Source organism: Talpa occidentalis, unplaced genomic scaffold (genome assembly GCF_014898055.3).
Source record: "Talpa occidentalis isolate TD23 unplaced genomic scaffold, MPIMG_talOcc4v2.1 talOcc4.4, whole genome shotgun sequence".
NCBI lineage: Eukaryota > Metazoa > Chordata > Mammalia > Eulipotyphla > Talpidae > Talpa > Talpa occidentalis.
In genome coordinates, this window is record NW_023604295.1 from 28316445 (window position 1) to 28331782 (window position 15338).

At 44.4% G+C, this 15338-nt stretch overlaps 1 protein-coding gene across 10 annotated transcripts in view; it reads left to right on the top strand.

The window, feature by feature from the left end:
• Nucleotides 1-13973: 13973 nt before the first annotated feature.
• The window catches only part of FXR1 (FMR1 autosomal homolog 1), a 65050-nt gene continuing 63685 nt past the window's right edge, over nt 13974-15338 (top strand). For 4 of the 10 annotated variants that reach the window (XM_037525156.2, XM_037525160.2, XM_037525161.2 and 1 more), the window contains exon 1: nt 13974-14193. In XM_037525156.2, the coding sequence (XP_037381053.1) occupies nt 14143-14193 (51 nt within the window). In that variant the 5' untranslated portion in view covers nt 13974-14142. Of the gene's footprint in view, nt 14194-15103; nt 15309-15338 lie in introns of those variants that run through there. The other 6 variants (XM_037525158.2, XM_054700396.1, XM_037525155.2 and 3 more) reach the window with 5 other exon arrangements.

Below are 15338 nucleotides of genomic sequence, written 5' to 3' on the forward strand. Positions count from 1 at the left end.
CACTCTTAAAAAGTGAGAACAGAGGAAAAAGGGGGTGAGAAATCATCCATTAAATCATTCAAGAACATGGCCCAGGGCCTCCCCGGTGGCGCAGCGGTTGAGCACTGGGTTGCGAAGCTGCCCGCGGCCTCTGCGGTGCTGGTTCGATCCCCGGCTGCTCCCCGGCCACCGGAGGAGGGTCCCACATGGCGCGCAGACCTCTCCTGCTGCCCGCTGCTGCCCTCAGCAGTGTACTTCGGTCCTTCTGCCTGCTCTGCTCCCCGCTCTGGCTCTGGTGAATTCTCTCACCCTCCCGTGCTTCTGACTGTACCCAGTGCATGTATAAACAAACAAATAAATGAATAAAATACATGCCTCTAAAAAAAAAAAAAAAAAAAAAAAAAAAAATTAAAAAAAAAAAAAAAAAAAGAACATGGCCCAAAAAGACATGTGGAACTAGATCGAAAGATCTTAGCTGGTCCAGTCTATAACTATAAACAGATCCATGCCAGAACAAATCAAGAATTTCCAGAATGCTTGAGACAAAATATTACAACTTCCATAAATAAAAGAATGGTCCCATAGAAAGGATAGGGGATTAGAATTGCTTTAGACTTTTCAATAGCAACATTGGAAACAAGAAGATACTTGAGCAATGTATTTCGAGGTTGGAAGGAATATGATACCTGAATTAGTTTTATAGTCAGCCAAGCTACCATCAGCTATAAGAATAGAAGAAAAAATACTTCAAGACATAGAAAAAATGTAGAAGGGCCTCCCTGAGGCCTACTGTTGAGTCTCATTGTTTTCACCGCTGGCCTGAAATCCCTCCCTGGCCAGGGAGCTAACCCACATATGGCACAGCAGACCTTTCCTGTCTCACCTGCTGCTCCCTTATCAGTGTATTTCAGTAAATTCGCCTGTTCTGCTCCCAAGTCTCTCTCTGGGAATCCTCTTGCACCCTACACCTCTGGCCTATACTCCAGTTCTTCTATGCAAAAATAAATTTAAAAAAAAGAAAAAATATAAATATAAAAATATTAAAAAAATGTAAAAATTGAATTTTTTCCCCACATTCGAAGGGAGGAAGCAACTGAAGAAAAATGTGGTCTTTCAATCACAAGTTGCTCTAATCCAAGATGTTGGTGAAGGGTGATTTCAGGATGATAGTTCTATTCTTGGTGAAGAGTAAAACCAATCCAGTTTAGAGGAGGCAAAAAGAGAAAATATTGGGCCTCCCTGGTGGCACAAGTGTTAAGATGCAACCTGTGAAGCTATCCGCAGCCACTGTAGCATGAGTTCAATTCCTGGCCAGCCAGGGAGCTACCCACATGGCACAGCAGACCTCTCCTGTCTCACCCCCAGCTCCCCTCAGCAGTGTATTTCAGTACATCTGCCTTTTCTGCTCCCCACTCCATCTCTGATGAATCCTCTCACCCCTCCCCCACATCTCTGGCCTGTACCCCAGCTTTTGCATGCTAATAAATAAATCTTTAAAAAAAAAAAAAGAAAACATTGCTGACAGAAACTTTCAAGATGAATTCCTTAGAATATTTGTTATGAATGAACTTCTGGAAAGGATATTTAGACAATTAATGAAGTTAGTTTTAGGTTGAATTGTTAAGTTGCTAGAACAGTAAGCATGTTTTTAAAAATGATTAAAAGCTGTAGGAAACTTATAAAGTCATCCCAGAGGGCCTCCCTGGTGGCGCAGGCGGTTGAGCACAGGGCTGTGAAGCTGTCTGCAGCCTCTGCAGTGGCGGTTCGATCCCCACCGGCCTCAGAGCAACCCACATGGCAAGCAGACGTCTCCTGTCTTGTCCGCTGCTCCCCTCAGCAGTGTATTTCGTCAGTCTGCCTGTTCTGTTCCCTGCTCTGTCTCTGGTGAATCCTCTCACCCTCCTGCGCATCTGGCCTGCACCCCGGTCTTGTATAAATAAAAATAAATCTTTAAAAAATAAATGAATAAAAGTCATCCCAGAAAAGAATCCTCATTTACTGTGGGTGTAGAGTACAAAGCTCCTTCAAGTCAGACAAGAGCAGGATGCTTGATTGCCCTGGGGCAATAGGTAAACATCCCAGAGACAAGACCCGGACCACCCGGGGGCCTGTGACTGATGTGCTTTTTGCCCCAACAACTGTCTGATCAGTGGGAATCCTTGTTAATATGATTGGAACCAAGGATGGGAGTCGGGTGTATATCTTTGGACTCACTCTCCCTCAAGCCCAAAATCCAGTGTTCTGTTTGACCCAGCTTCTCTTTCAATAAAAAGGCCAGCATCTTGCTCTAGGGGGGGCATCCTGCATTGAGCATCATCCTGCATCCTACAGCCTGAACCAAAACTCCTGTTTCTTTTATCACTGTGGTGTTGCTGACACAACAATTTAACTTGTGACCCAGCTCTTATTTATTTTTCCAACTTAAATTCCAGTAAGACTTAATTGGAGGAAGAACAATGGAAATTCTGCATGGGCAGTAGAGAAAGAGAGATATGAGCTCCTTCATAGTGGGAAGCCCACATACTATTTAGGCATATAAAAGATAGTAAAATAATAATCTAAACCACTAAGTGTGGTTGTTGCTGGGAAAGGAGAAATAATTACTAAAGAAAGTTGGGCACTGCAGTTTCTAAAATTCCTTGACCCAAATCAATTGATCCTTTTCGCCTGTTCTGTTCCCCACTCTATCTCTGGGGAATCCTCTCACCTCCCGCACCTCTGGCCTGTACCTCAGTTCTTGGAGATATGAAATTTTTCAAAGAAAAGAAAGTGTATCCTGTGTGTTCTATAGAGACTCCAGAACTAAGTCTGAGATCTAGTAGCACCAGTGGTAACTGAGAGAAATAGCAGTATGTTCAGAAGGTGAATAGACACAATTTGATTCTTAAGTTAGATTCCTGTCGAGGCTCACGTTATCAAACCATCTAGTTTAGCCCACCAAGTTGATTTGGTTTTAATATTTTTCATCTAAGTGGTGGTCTCCCAAGCAGGATGTTGTCCATTATCTGTGAAACTGTTCACAAACCAAGCAAATCTTTATTGGTCAGTCAAGAGTTTTTTATAGGCACTAAGTGGCAGTAATTCCTTTTAGAGTTCCTGAGTCAGTTTTAGAGGAAAAAAGACTCCCTGCCTCTCCTATATTTCCTTCTTGCATTCCCCTGGCAGTATGGTCACATATAAATTATTTCTATTTCCATACATATGTGGAACTCTTCTGGACACTGCTATTCCCATGAGAATTTTCCTCTGATTATCATTCTAGACATTATAGCTAGTTGAGATTTTAAGATCATTTTATGTCCTTCAGTTATTGGAATGGCTTCAATTAATGTCAAGTTAGCTAACTAATGTCAGAGAGCAAGGTATCAAACACCCCTGAAATGGAAATTCTCTAGCTCAAAGTCCCAACAGTCTTCACCAGGAGGCATTCACAAGTTATTATCAGCTCCAGTATACATCCCACACAGAGCCACTGCACAGGGAATATGTCGTCATCTCATTGCTGCTGCTATACTACATTGTGTGCACTCGGGCAATGTTATTAATTTCCATGTCCAATTAACATTGCTTGAAGGGCAGATCTATATACTTTCTGTTTTACAATATGAGGAAGGGAAAATGTCCCCTAGTCAGACACAAAATGTTCATCTCCAAAATACAGTAAAGACCCAACCACACCATATAAAGACTGTTCAAATATACCAATTCTCCTATATTTACCTCAATTCCAAGAACCCTTATATTACTAACTATAACTTCTATTAGGACTCCTTCAACAAGTTGCATTTTCAAGGTGACAAAACTAGACAGGGAATGTTAATTTATATAGAAATTTAGTTAGAGCCACCTGAGCCTTTGTAAGTCATGTACTTTTTAATTTTTCCAGTGTCATTACTAGAAGTAGCCCACAGATTTTAAATTAAATTAGGGGTCTTTTGTTGGAATTCTTTCTCTTGTATATCAAGAAAAGACTATAGAAAACATAAAAGAATATGTTCAGGTTGGTCAGGAAATTCTAAAGTGAGGACTCCATTGGATGCAAAACATAATAACCCTTTTAATTTAGAAAGGAGAGTTCCACCTAATAGACTGTCTGGGCCCAAAATGAATTGCAAAAATGAATGTTTTTTCAGCCAATGGTACCAGAGTCATATGCTCTGGAGAACTACAGGAACGGGGTGCAGAGTGAAGATTATTGGCTTGAACCTGAGACTCTCAATATAGAATAGCTGGAGTCTGAACCAGTGGGTGAAACAGGCAGGATTACCTGTGTTGCCTTATAGACAAGGCTAAGATTACTTAAAGGTGAGGATGGAATATCCTAAACACCAGCTGCCCGACCCCTCACAGAGAAAACCAAGATAACAAATGAACACTTGCATAAACGAGTTTTTGAACCTGTTGCTAACAGGTGCTAATACTCTGCTGGAAAAGAGAAGAGAACAACTACCAGCCTGTGACCCTTTATCAACTAAAGTCCACAGCCAGCAATGCATGTAATACTCAAAAATAGCATAGGGGTAGAAGCTGACAGGAGACTGAGTAGCTGGTCTCGGAGGAGAGGATCATTATGGATCCCCATACAATTCTGGCACAGTAGGAATCTTGAATCCCTACTACTCACTGGAGGTTTTCCCCTTGGTTGCGCTTCTGCCCTGGTCCCTTTTAACCTGCTACCCATGACTATAATAATTCTCGGATTTCCTAAGCAGGTGCAAAAGCAACAGTCTGAAAATCTATCCCTATAACAATCCATAAAAGCTAAAAATGAAGAGACAGACATATCACAAAAGTTGGAGCTAAGAAAACTCTGACAAGATTCTCAATCCAGTGGAACATTAGACTATACCTGAAGAGGAATTCAGGTGACAATTACAACATTTATGGAATACAAAAAAATAATGGAGGATATAAAGTAGCAGCATAATAAAGATGAAGAAAATATGAGGCAGTTTTAAAAAGTAGGAATTAGACCTAAAAAATACTGTAACCAAAGTAAAAAATACTATTGAGGCCCTCAACAATAGACAAGTGCAAGCAATGGAGATAGTTATATATATAATATGTTTTATTATATACATGCGCAGGCACACACACATATTTAATGCAATCATATTCAAAATAACAGCAATACTTTTCAAAGAAATTGAACAAAAATATTGAAATTTATATAGATTTACAAAAGACCGCAAATTGCAAAAGCAGTCCTGAGAAAAAGAGAGAAGTAGAGGTATCATATTATCTGATTTCAAACTTTAAGGAAACAATACTAAAATCAATATAGTATCACCACAAAAAAGATGCATAGGGCCTCCCTGGTGGCGTAGGGGTTAAAGACAGTGCTATCAAGCCATCGCTAGCCACTGCAGCATGAGTTCGATCCTGACTGGCCAGGGAGAAACCTACATGGCACAGCTGACCTCTCCTGACTCGCCCGCTGCTCCCCTCAACAGTGTATTTCAGTAGATCTGCCTGTTCCGCTCCCCACTCTCTCTGGTGAATCCTCTCACTCCCCATACCTCTGGCTTACACCCCAGTTCTTGTATGCATAAATAAATAAATCTTGGGGCCTCCCTAGTGGTGTAAGGGGTTAAGACATAGCACTGTGAACCTACCCACAGCCATTGCAGCACGAGTTCAATACCCGGCCAGGGAGGTGACCCACATGGTGCAGCAGACCTCTCCTGACTTGCCCACTGCTCCCCTCATCAATATATTTCAGTCAGTCAGCCCATTCTGTTCCTCACTCTGTCTCTGGTGAATCCTCTTACCCCTGACACTTCTGGCCTGTATCCCAGTTCTTGCATTTATAAATAAATAAATCTTTAAAAAAAAAAATTTTTTTAAAAAAGATGCACAGATCAATAGAATAGAATCAAAGCTCAGAAATAAATCTACATGCATATCAGTACCTAACCTATGTTAAAGCAACTATGACCATACAAAGGAGAAAGAACAGTCTCATTAAAAGTTAGAGGTGGTAGGGGCCTCCCTGGTGGCACAGAGGGTTGAGCGCAGCACTCTGAAGTTATCCATAGCCTCTACATCATGAGTTCTATTCCCGGCCTGCCAGGGAGAAACGCACATGGCGCGGCAGACCTCTCCTGCCTCGCCTGCTGCTCCCCTCAGCATTGTCTTTGGTCCATCTGCCTGTTCCTCTCCCTGCTCTCTCTGGTGAATTCTCTCACCCTCCTGCACCTCTGACCTGTACCCCAGTTCTTGTATAAATAAATGTTTAAAAAAATAATAAAAATAAAAGAGGTGGGAATAAAAAATAAAAGAATGAAGTTAGATCACTCTAACTCCACACATAAAATAAACGCCAAATGAGTTAGAGATTTAGATAAAGACCTACAGAAATAAAATATATGGATAAAAAAACGGTAAATTGTTCCGTGACTTCAATGATAAAGATGTTTTTGGAAATTTGACCCCTCTGGTAAGAGAAGTAAAAACAAATAAAACTGGGATTACTTCAAATAAAAAAGAATCTGTATAGCAAAAGAAAATACAAGAGTATTAAAGACATCCCTAGGAACCCTCCAAACCTGCCTGCTTTAAATAGGTGCATCTGGGCCTCCCCAGTGGCGCAGCGGTTGAGCGCTGGGTTGCGAAGCTGCCAGCAGCCTCTGCGGCGCCGGTTCGATCCCCGGCTGCTCCCTGGCCACCGGAGAAGGGTCCCACATGGCGCGCAGACCTCTCCTGCCGCCCGCTGCTCCCCTCAGCAGTATACTTCGGTCCTTCTGCCTGCTCTGCTCCCCGCTCTGGCTCTGGTGAATTCTCTCACCCTCCCGCGCTTCTGACTGTACCCAGTGCATGTATAAAACAAAAAACAAACAAACAAACAAATAAATTAAAAAATAAATAAATAAATAAATAGGTGCATCCACTGCATCAAGACAAAACACATTCTAGTGCTTAAGACCTTTAACAGAAAGAAACTTCAATATAATTAGTGTGCAATAAAGAGAAGAAAAGGGAAAGACAAAGAATATAGTTTCCAAATCAAACACACCCAAAGTTACCCATCCCTTTGTGGGTAAATGCCCAGCTAAACAGGGTTGGCCCAAAACCGGACTGCTGAGGCCCAAATGTCTGCCACAACTCTAAGGCCCCTTCTGGCGGGGACCCATAGGAAAGGAGAACAAGGGGCCACCCAAGTCTGGAAGGAAAAGAGCGAAATCAAAATCAAGATAAATGCTGTCATTGTTAACCTCCCCATGGGTCTTTCACACACATCAATTTCGAGAGTCTTCTTCCATGTCCCCCAAGTCCTCCTCCCTGCTCAGCTCCACCATTTCTTTGTAGGGCAGGGAAACTGCAACTCCCCTTTCCCTGGGGAACACCTTCTTACACTCCTATTGAATGGGAGAAAATATTCACACAACAGTACTGGGGTAGGTAAAGTATCAGGTTTTTCTGCCCTCCCACCATTGGGCTTAATGGTGGATCCTTGCAGCCCTGAAAGCGCGCCTGATGGTGGACACCTGGAGTAGGATGTGGGCATAGTAGGTGGGTACACCTGGGCTGAGAGACTGGGTGTATAAGGGTGGCACACCAGAGTGCAGTGGTGGTGGTGTGGTGTCGAGGATGGAGGGGTGCTGTGGAGAGTGACAGAGCGCGACGGAGTACGGAGTATGGCGACTACAGAAGGCGGAGAGCATGAAGACAACAGGCCTGCTAGAACCGCTAATGAACCTACCCGGTATGGGTTGGTTGTGTTACAAGTACTTTCAAAGGTTAATATCCAAGATATAGGGCCTCCCCTGGTGGCGCAATGGTTGAGCGCTGGGCTGAGAAGTTTCCCGCAGGCTCTGCAATGCCTGTTCGATCCCCGGCCACTGGTGAGGGTCCCACATGGCGCTCAGACCTCTCCTGGCGTCTGCTGCTCCCCTCAGCAGTGTACTTCATCATTCTACCTGTTCTGCTCTCTGCTCTCATCCTCCCGCGCTTCTGACTGTACCCAGTGCTTGTATAAATAAATAAATCAATAAATCTTAAAAAAATAAAAAATAAAAAAAATCCAAGATATATAAAAAACTCACATTATTCAATAACAACACAAACAAGTTAATAAATGGGCAGAGAGCTGAAGAGACAGGGGATATCTAGGTGAAGGGTAAGTGATTTTGAGGCTTTTCTGCCGTCCAGCCATTAGGATTGATGATGAATCCTTGTGGTCTTGAATGCATGCCTGATGGCAGACACCTGGAGTAGGGTGTGGGCATGCATAAGTGGGTACACCTGGGCTAAGGCTGGGCTTACAAGGGTGGCGTCACGGGGACACCAGTAGAGCAGAGAAGCAGAGACAACTAGAGAATGCCTGAGAGCCCAGATAGAGTGAAGACTTGCTGGGGGCTGGGAGGCCTGCCAACCTCCCAACGCCTCCCCCCAGCACCCCTGCCTGCTGCTGTGTATCCAGTAAATCCCAGTAAAAGCCTGCAAAAGTCATTGAGGGCTCCAGGACTCTCTCCTCCTTTACCCATGTCTGCTGGGATCATAGAGATCCTGCACTGTGCCCATTCCTGCCACTACAGCAGGTCACTAAATATATGAAAAAAAATTTACCATCACTTCCAATAACAGATTCAGATCAAAATCATAATGAGATACCACCTATATCCATGAGAATAGAACATATTAAAAAGTCTTCCACCAACAAGAGCTAGAGAGGATACAGAGAAAAAGGAAACAGACTGTTGATGGGAATGTAAACTGGTATAAGCAGTTTATGGAAACCACTTTATTGTTTTATGGAAGGCAATCTGAATTATACCCTAAAAAAGTAAAAATGTAAATATTGTGTGACCCAGCAATCCCACTCCTGGGCATCTAACAAATGTGAAAACATCAATGCAAAAAGCTGTATGTTCTACAATGTTCATAGCAGCATTGTTTACAATAGCTGAGAAATGGAATGAGTCTAAATGCCCATCAGTACACAACTGGATCAAGAAGATGGTATATTCACACTGTGCAAAACTGTTCAGCCATAAGGAAAGATGAGAGGCAGCCAGTTTCAGCAAAAAATGGAAGGAGTTTGAGAGAATTATGTGTAATAAAGCAAGTCAGAATGATAAAAAGAAATACTAGACATTTATGTCACAGAAGATTTAATTAAGTAAAATATTTACTTTATAGAAACTGGTGTACATCAGTGAGCACCATGAGGTGTCTGAGGTTCAGAGGGAAAGGGGAGGAAAAGGGACAAGTGGCTACAAGGGATAGTAAGGGGTGGGGAGTATAAAACTCTTAGAAAAAATTTCCTCTTTGAAAATTTTTAGATTCCCCCCCCCATGGAAATCTCCTTTTAACTCTAATAATTCATTATCTTATGACACAGAGTTTAAAGTAGAAAGCATAACTAATTCCATCTAATAAAATTTGTAAGCCTTTCCCATTAATTTTAATTTTAGAGACTTCCTAGCTGTTTGAGGGAGTTAATGTTAATGATTATTGTTTTACTACTAATTTTTAATTCACAGGAGAACTCCTTGGATTTCTGTCAAGAGTGGGAGAGACCCATATGAGGCCCTCTCTTGGAGAGGAAGAGAATGTTGCAGAAAAATTTACTTCAGACCTTTGAGAGCAATTTCTTTCTAGTGCCCCAGTAGATTGCAATTGAGACAGCAATTACTGAGCCAGCATTTGATAATAGACTCCTATGAGGGCACCATGCTGAAGGTCCATGTTATTTTGGGTCTCTGGCCCTTGAGTTGTTGTAGTTGTAAAGTTAATAGTTTGGTTGCTTTTTCTTTACCATCTTGTTTAAGGTGCTTTCATAATGCTCAGCCAGCATCCCGAGTGTCCTAAACCACGAGTCCTCCCATGCAATTTTCTGACCTTTTATCAATCCACTGATCTCAGGAGATATTCTGTATAATGAGTGCAATTAGAGCAAGCTGGGTGACACCTTTTTTTTAATGGAACCGCAAATAGGAAAAAAATGGTTTCAAATGCATTATATGTCTGTCATAGTGTTACAGAGCAACCCCGATATAAAACAGGTTGCCTGACTATGGGTCCTCACAGTCAGGGAGGGACTTAAAAGGGACTTATTAATACTTAACTGCAGGAACACACAAAAGGTTAATAAAACGCTTATTTATAAGGGAAGGGGAAATGAGGAAATATACAATTCAGGGAGAAAAGAGGGAGATAAAGTCTGAAATGTATCCTACCCATTCTGCTGACTTGCAAAACCAATGGCACGCTGAGAGCTGGTGGAGAGCCAAGAGCCATGAAGCCAAGAGAGAAGCCCAAGGCCCAGGTGTCTGATTTTATACAAACCTGGCAGCTTAACTCCGCCCTCGGACCCCAGCAACCCTCCCTTTGGTAATGATGGGATTTGTCATTTCCAGTGTCTTGATGGCTTTGGTTTGGAGTGGGGGTGGAGTCCACAAAGTCTGTATGGAATTAGCTCAGGACATCATTTCCACCAACAATAGATTCAACCTGTTTGTTTCTAAGAGAAGACCTTAGGATTTACTTGTAAAGGTTCAGCTGTTACTATGAAAGTTGTTTCTTATCACTGAGCTGTTGAAAACTGTGGATCTAAAATATGGCTCTTGGGTTTTTTTTTTTTATCTTGCTTCCGGCAACTATCTTTGAACTTCACTATTTTCTTTTAACATGTATAAAGCTGATAAAGCTCTGGCAGACCTGGGACATAGACCCAGAAAATGACCTTACATTCCTCAAAAAACTTTTATGGTTCTATCTAGGTTTAGGAAATTCTCTAATTATGGCTCTTTGTTCAGTTTTTTACCGCAGGGTGAGGAGATACTGGATGAGGTTCATCTGTAACCTTGGGAGGTTTTATTTTAAAAGATAACTCTCTAATACTGTTTTGGAATGGAAAGACAATTAAGATCATGAATTAGTGGTAAAAGGGATGGGTCAGGGAGCAGTAGGAATCAAGTCAGTCATCTTTTGTTTTAGGTAACTTCTTGTGCCTTTAATTTTTAATTAGCCTTTTGTAACCAGCCTTTTAAATGAAACTTACAGTCTCGAAGCCTTTTGTAACTTCTGCATAACAATCAAAGTAGGCAGGCCATTTTAACTGCAGAACAGGTTATCAGAAGCGCTGGAGGGGATGGGGGCAAAGGGTGGAAGGGATCTAATGGACTATGGCAATGGATTATTAGTACCTTTGCAAAGGTCTGAACCTGTACAGTGTTGTAAACCAATGAAATCTTGATAAAAAATAAATTTTTAAAAAAAAAACAGAAAGGCTGGCCTCCCTCGTGGCGCAGTGGTTGAGTGCTGGGTTGCGAAGCTGCCCATAGCCTCTGCAGTGCTGGTTCTATTCCTGGCCGCTGGATGAGGGTCCCGCATGGCATGCAGACTTCTCCTGCCGCCCCGCTGCTCCCCTCAGCAGTGTACTTCGTCAGTCTGCCTGCTCTCTGCTCTGACTCTGGTGAATTCTCTCACCCTCCCACGCTTCTGACTGTACCCAGTGCTTGTATAAATAAATAAATAAATCTTAAAAAAAATAAAATAAAGTAAAAAAGGCATTTCATTTTGTCCTGAGATCTCTTACTCTCAAATGCATTTAAGAGTGATTTTAATTAGAATATTATCCATAATGGCCATTGTAATACTAACTCATTTTTGGTAAAATTTTGCCATGGTTTTAGATTTCTGTTACTTTCAGACTATAATTCTCAAACATAAAATAAGCAGCTGTGCAGGAAAAGTGGACCATACAACTCTTTGGACCTACATGATCCCATATCTTTTAGGAAGGCCTTTGAGTTTCCTGGAACCAAACTAATCCATAAGCCCATTTGTTTCTGAGTTTGACTTTTGAAATTCTTCTAGCAAGAGCATTTACCTCATTTGTGTATTAACAGAAACCAATGGTAATCAAGAAAACAACTGTGTAAATCATCAGTAACAAATGAACAAGGGTGTGGGTACAAGATTTAACCAGTAGAGACCTCCCCCGTCAGGCAAGGGGTTAAGCACTGCACTGCAAAGCAATCCGCAGCCTCTGCAGCAAGAGTTCCATCCCCAGCCCACCAGGGAGAAACCCACATGGCAAGGCAGACGTCTCCTGTTTTGGCCCGCTGCTCCCCTCAGCAGTGTATTTCAGTCAATCTGCCTGTTCTGTTCCCGCTCTGTCTCTGTCTGGTGGATCCTCTCACCGCTCCCCTCCCATCTCTGGCCTGTACCCCAGCTGTTGTATGCATAAATAAATCTTTAAAAATAAAGAAAAGAAGAAAAAATAAACTAGGATCATTATATACCCTATGGATCATAATAAGATGTTGTATAAAGTGTTGGGAAGAAGCCCTTAATGGTGATTATAAATCATTGATAGGTATTTCATTTGTTTACGTTTTCCTCACTAAGATCAACATTTTCAAATGAACATTGAGTACAAACTGTTATAGGACAGGGAGAGGGGTAGCCCAAGCCCCGCAAACCTGCCTATTCTAAATGGGTTCTGCCATCCGCCGCATCAACACAAAACATATAAGACTTTAATGGGAAGGAACTTTAATAAAACTAGGAAACAATACAGGTAAGGCAAAGAGTCTAGTTTCTAAATGAAGCACCCAAAGTTACCCGTCCCCTCGTAGGTAAAACTCCATCCAGATGGGATTGGCCCAGAGCAAAGCCCCAAAGCCTGCCACAAGTCTAAAGCATCTTCCAGTGGGGACCCACAGCAAAGGGTCAGAAATAACCAGACAAGCCCGGAAGAAAAAGAGCAAAATCAACATCAAGATAAAAGCTGCCATGGTCACCTCCCCATGGGTCTCACCCACATCTGTGTCACCCAGTCTACGACCAAAAGACAAGCGCAGTTTCTTCACGTGTCTCTAGGATCCATGTGCCTCCTCCAGGTCTCCTGGCTCCATCCTGCTTCCTTCCTCAGTCTCTTCTTCAGCTTCTCCTCTTCCTGCTCAGCTCCACCCTCCCTTGGGTGGGGCAGGGAACCTCCCCCTTTCCTGGGACCACCCTGTTACAAAACCACTACAATAATGAGCATTTTTGCAGCCCCTATTTCCTTTCTTTCCTGTCTTTGGAGACATGTTGGTCCAATCTTATATATTTTTTAGAAACTCTCCCCAGAAAGCATGGGTCGGTGGGCATTTCCCGGCGAGTATGGAGGGCCAGCAAAGCATCCTTTCAAAAAAGCTTTTCTGTTAAAATTATAACACATAAACAAAAGTGTCCTCCTAGTATCATTTCCAAAGGCCTAGCCTGCGGAACAAGTTTTAGTTCTCTTAAAACAGATAATCAAAGTATCTGTGTCTGAATGCTTATTGTATTAGGGTACTCTCCTAGAGAGTACCGGCTGGGAGAAAAATCAATCAAATTGATTCTGCTTTGATCCTATTTGTAACTTCGTATGCACTGCAGCAGGGGTAAACGAGGATTCTGCTCTTTCCCTGATTACTTCTAACAACGGGTATTAACTTAAACTGTTGCAGGTTGCGGAAAAACCCCAAGTTGAGAATACTTAAATTGGCTTTTACACAGATAAAGTGGTAACAGGTGGGGAGAGGACTCGGCCGAACCGAACCGTGTGAGAAAGCGCGAAACTGTGGATTTGTGTCAAGAGAAGGGCACTGGTTTCTAAAGAGCAAGATGCAAGAATGTGGGGCACACAGTTGACATATTTTTACGTCCCTTTCTCCCCACAAAGATCGTGCCACTGGGCAACTGGGGAGCCCCCAAAGTTGACCCCCCCTAGGAGGGCAAGCTAGCCCAGGGTTAACAACACTTCCAGAAGTTTAAAGGCAGAACGCCCAAGGGAAGCGCCAAGCGAGCCCACACGTGCGGCCCGCAGGGTCCACCCAGGCAGGTCATTCTCGGGGGGCAAGAGGTCCCGGGCGGCCCGACCTGGGCCCGCAGCGGGCGCTGAGGGGCGGGGACGAGGGCGGGTCCGCAAGGTCGCGCGATTGTGCCGGGAGGCGAGCGGCGCGCGGGCGGCGGCGGGCGGAGACCACGGCAACTGTTGTAAGCAGCGGAGGGATCCCACCGGGAGAGTCGGGACTGAGCGGCGAGACCCCGAGGGTGTGGGGCGGGGGATCCCAGTCCCCGCCCTGTTTTCCCCGCCCCTCCCCCCGCCTCCTTGACGCCCCTCCCCCCTCCTCCCCGCTGGTTGGAAAGTTTCTAGAATCTCTTCCCAGCGGCCTTTGCGGTTCCAACATGGCGGAGCTGACGGTGGAGGTTCGCGGCTCCAACGGGGCTTTCTACAAGGTACCGACCCTTTTACCGCTTTGTCGGGGCTTCCGGGGGCTGGGGCAGGCGCGGGGGAGGGTTGGCGGCTCCTAAGAGTGGGGTTTGGGGCCGAAAAGGACAACCAGGCCAAAGCCGGAGGCCGCTGTGTCCCTCGCTTCTCCTTCCTCGACCCGCGGTTTAACGGTCTCGGGGGCCCGGGCTCCGTTATGTTTTGAAACAAGAGGTCGGACACCTTTTGCGTTTTCCTACTCATGGGCCTTAATTTTGGATGCTTGTGCGGCCTTAGGCGGGCGGAGGAGGAGAAGCCGAACGGCTGCCGGGCGGCCGAGAGCTCGCCGGGAGCAGGCCTGAGCGCCTGGAGGTGGGGGAGTCGCGAAAGGAGGTGGTGGGATTGTGTGGTCGAGGCCGCTTCCCCGCCCCTTGGCCTGGGCCGGGCGGGAGCGCCTCGGCCCGCAGCCCCGACCCCTCCCCACCCCCTGGGGGGGCACGTCGCGGAATCCTAGGAATTCACCTTTGTGCTAGGGTTTGGGGCTAATAAACTTTAGAGTCCGAAAGGGAGAGGGTACCGGATTGAGGGTTGGAATGGAGCGAAAAGTGAAATACCTTGAAATGTGGCGGGATGAAATATTTTTGCGGCCTTTGAGATTGGGCGGCGCCTCAGCCCCTCTGTTACGGAAGAAAAGGCGAGAAGAGTTCAGGCTTTGAAAAAGGAAGCGTTCCCATGTGAATTGGATCGGGGGAGACAGGTGGGGAGGTGGCTAGATTCTTTGTATCACTTGGCCGGTGTTTTGGGAAGGTGTTCCCCCACCCCCCATCCCCACGGGTTTTTTTGTTTGCTTGCATCGGGAAGGAGGCCATGCATTACTATGGATTGGTGCTGGTGAACGGAAGAGGAATGGAGTAGGGGCTTCAATTGTTGGGGTCACATCACTGAGAATGAAGTCCTTACCATTTGGCTTTTGCCCCTATAACAAGCCTTTCTGATTCTCCCTTTTTCCTAAAGTATGCCACGATGTTACAAGATCAATACAAGCCTCCCCAGCTGTTGTCTGTCAGTCATTCTCGCTAAGCCAGCATCTCAAATGTTTGAGAGTCCTGGCTATTTTTATGAAGGGCCTTCTCCTAACGCAGGAGTGAGTATTGTGCTTACACAGTAAGTAGTA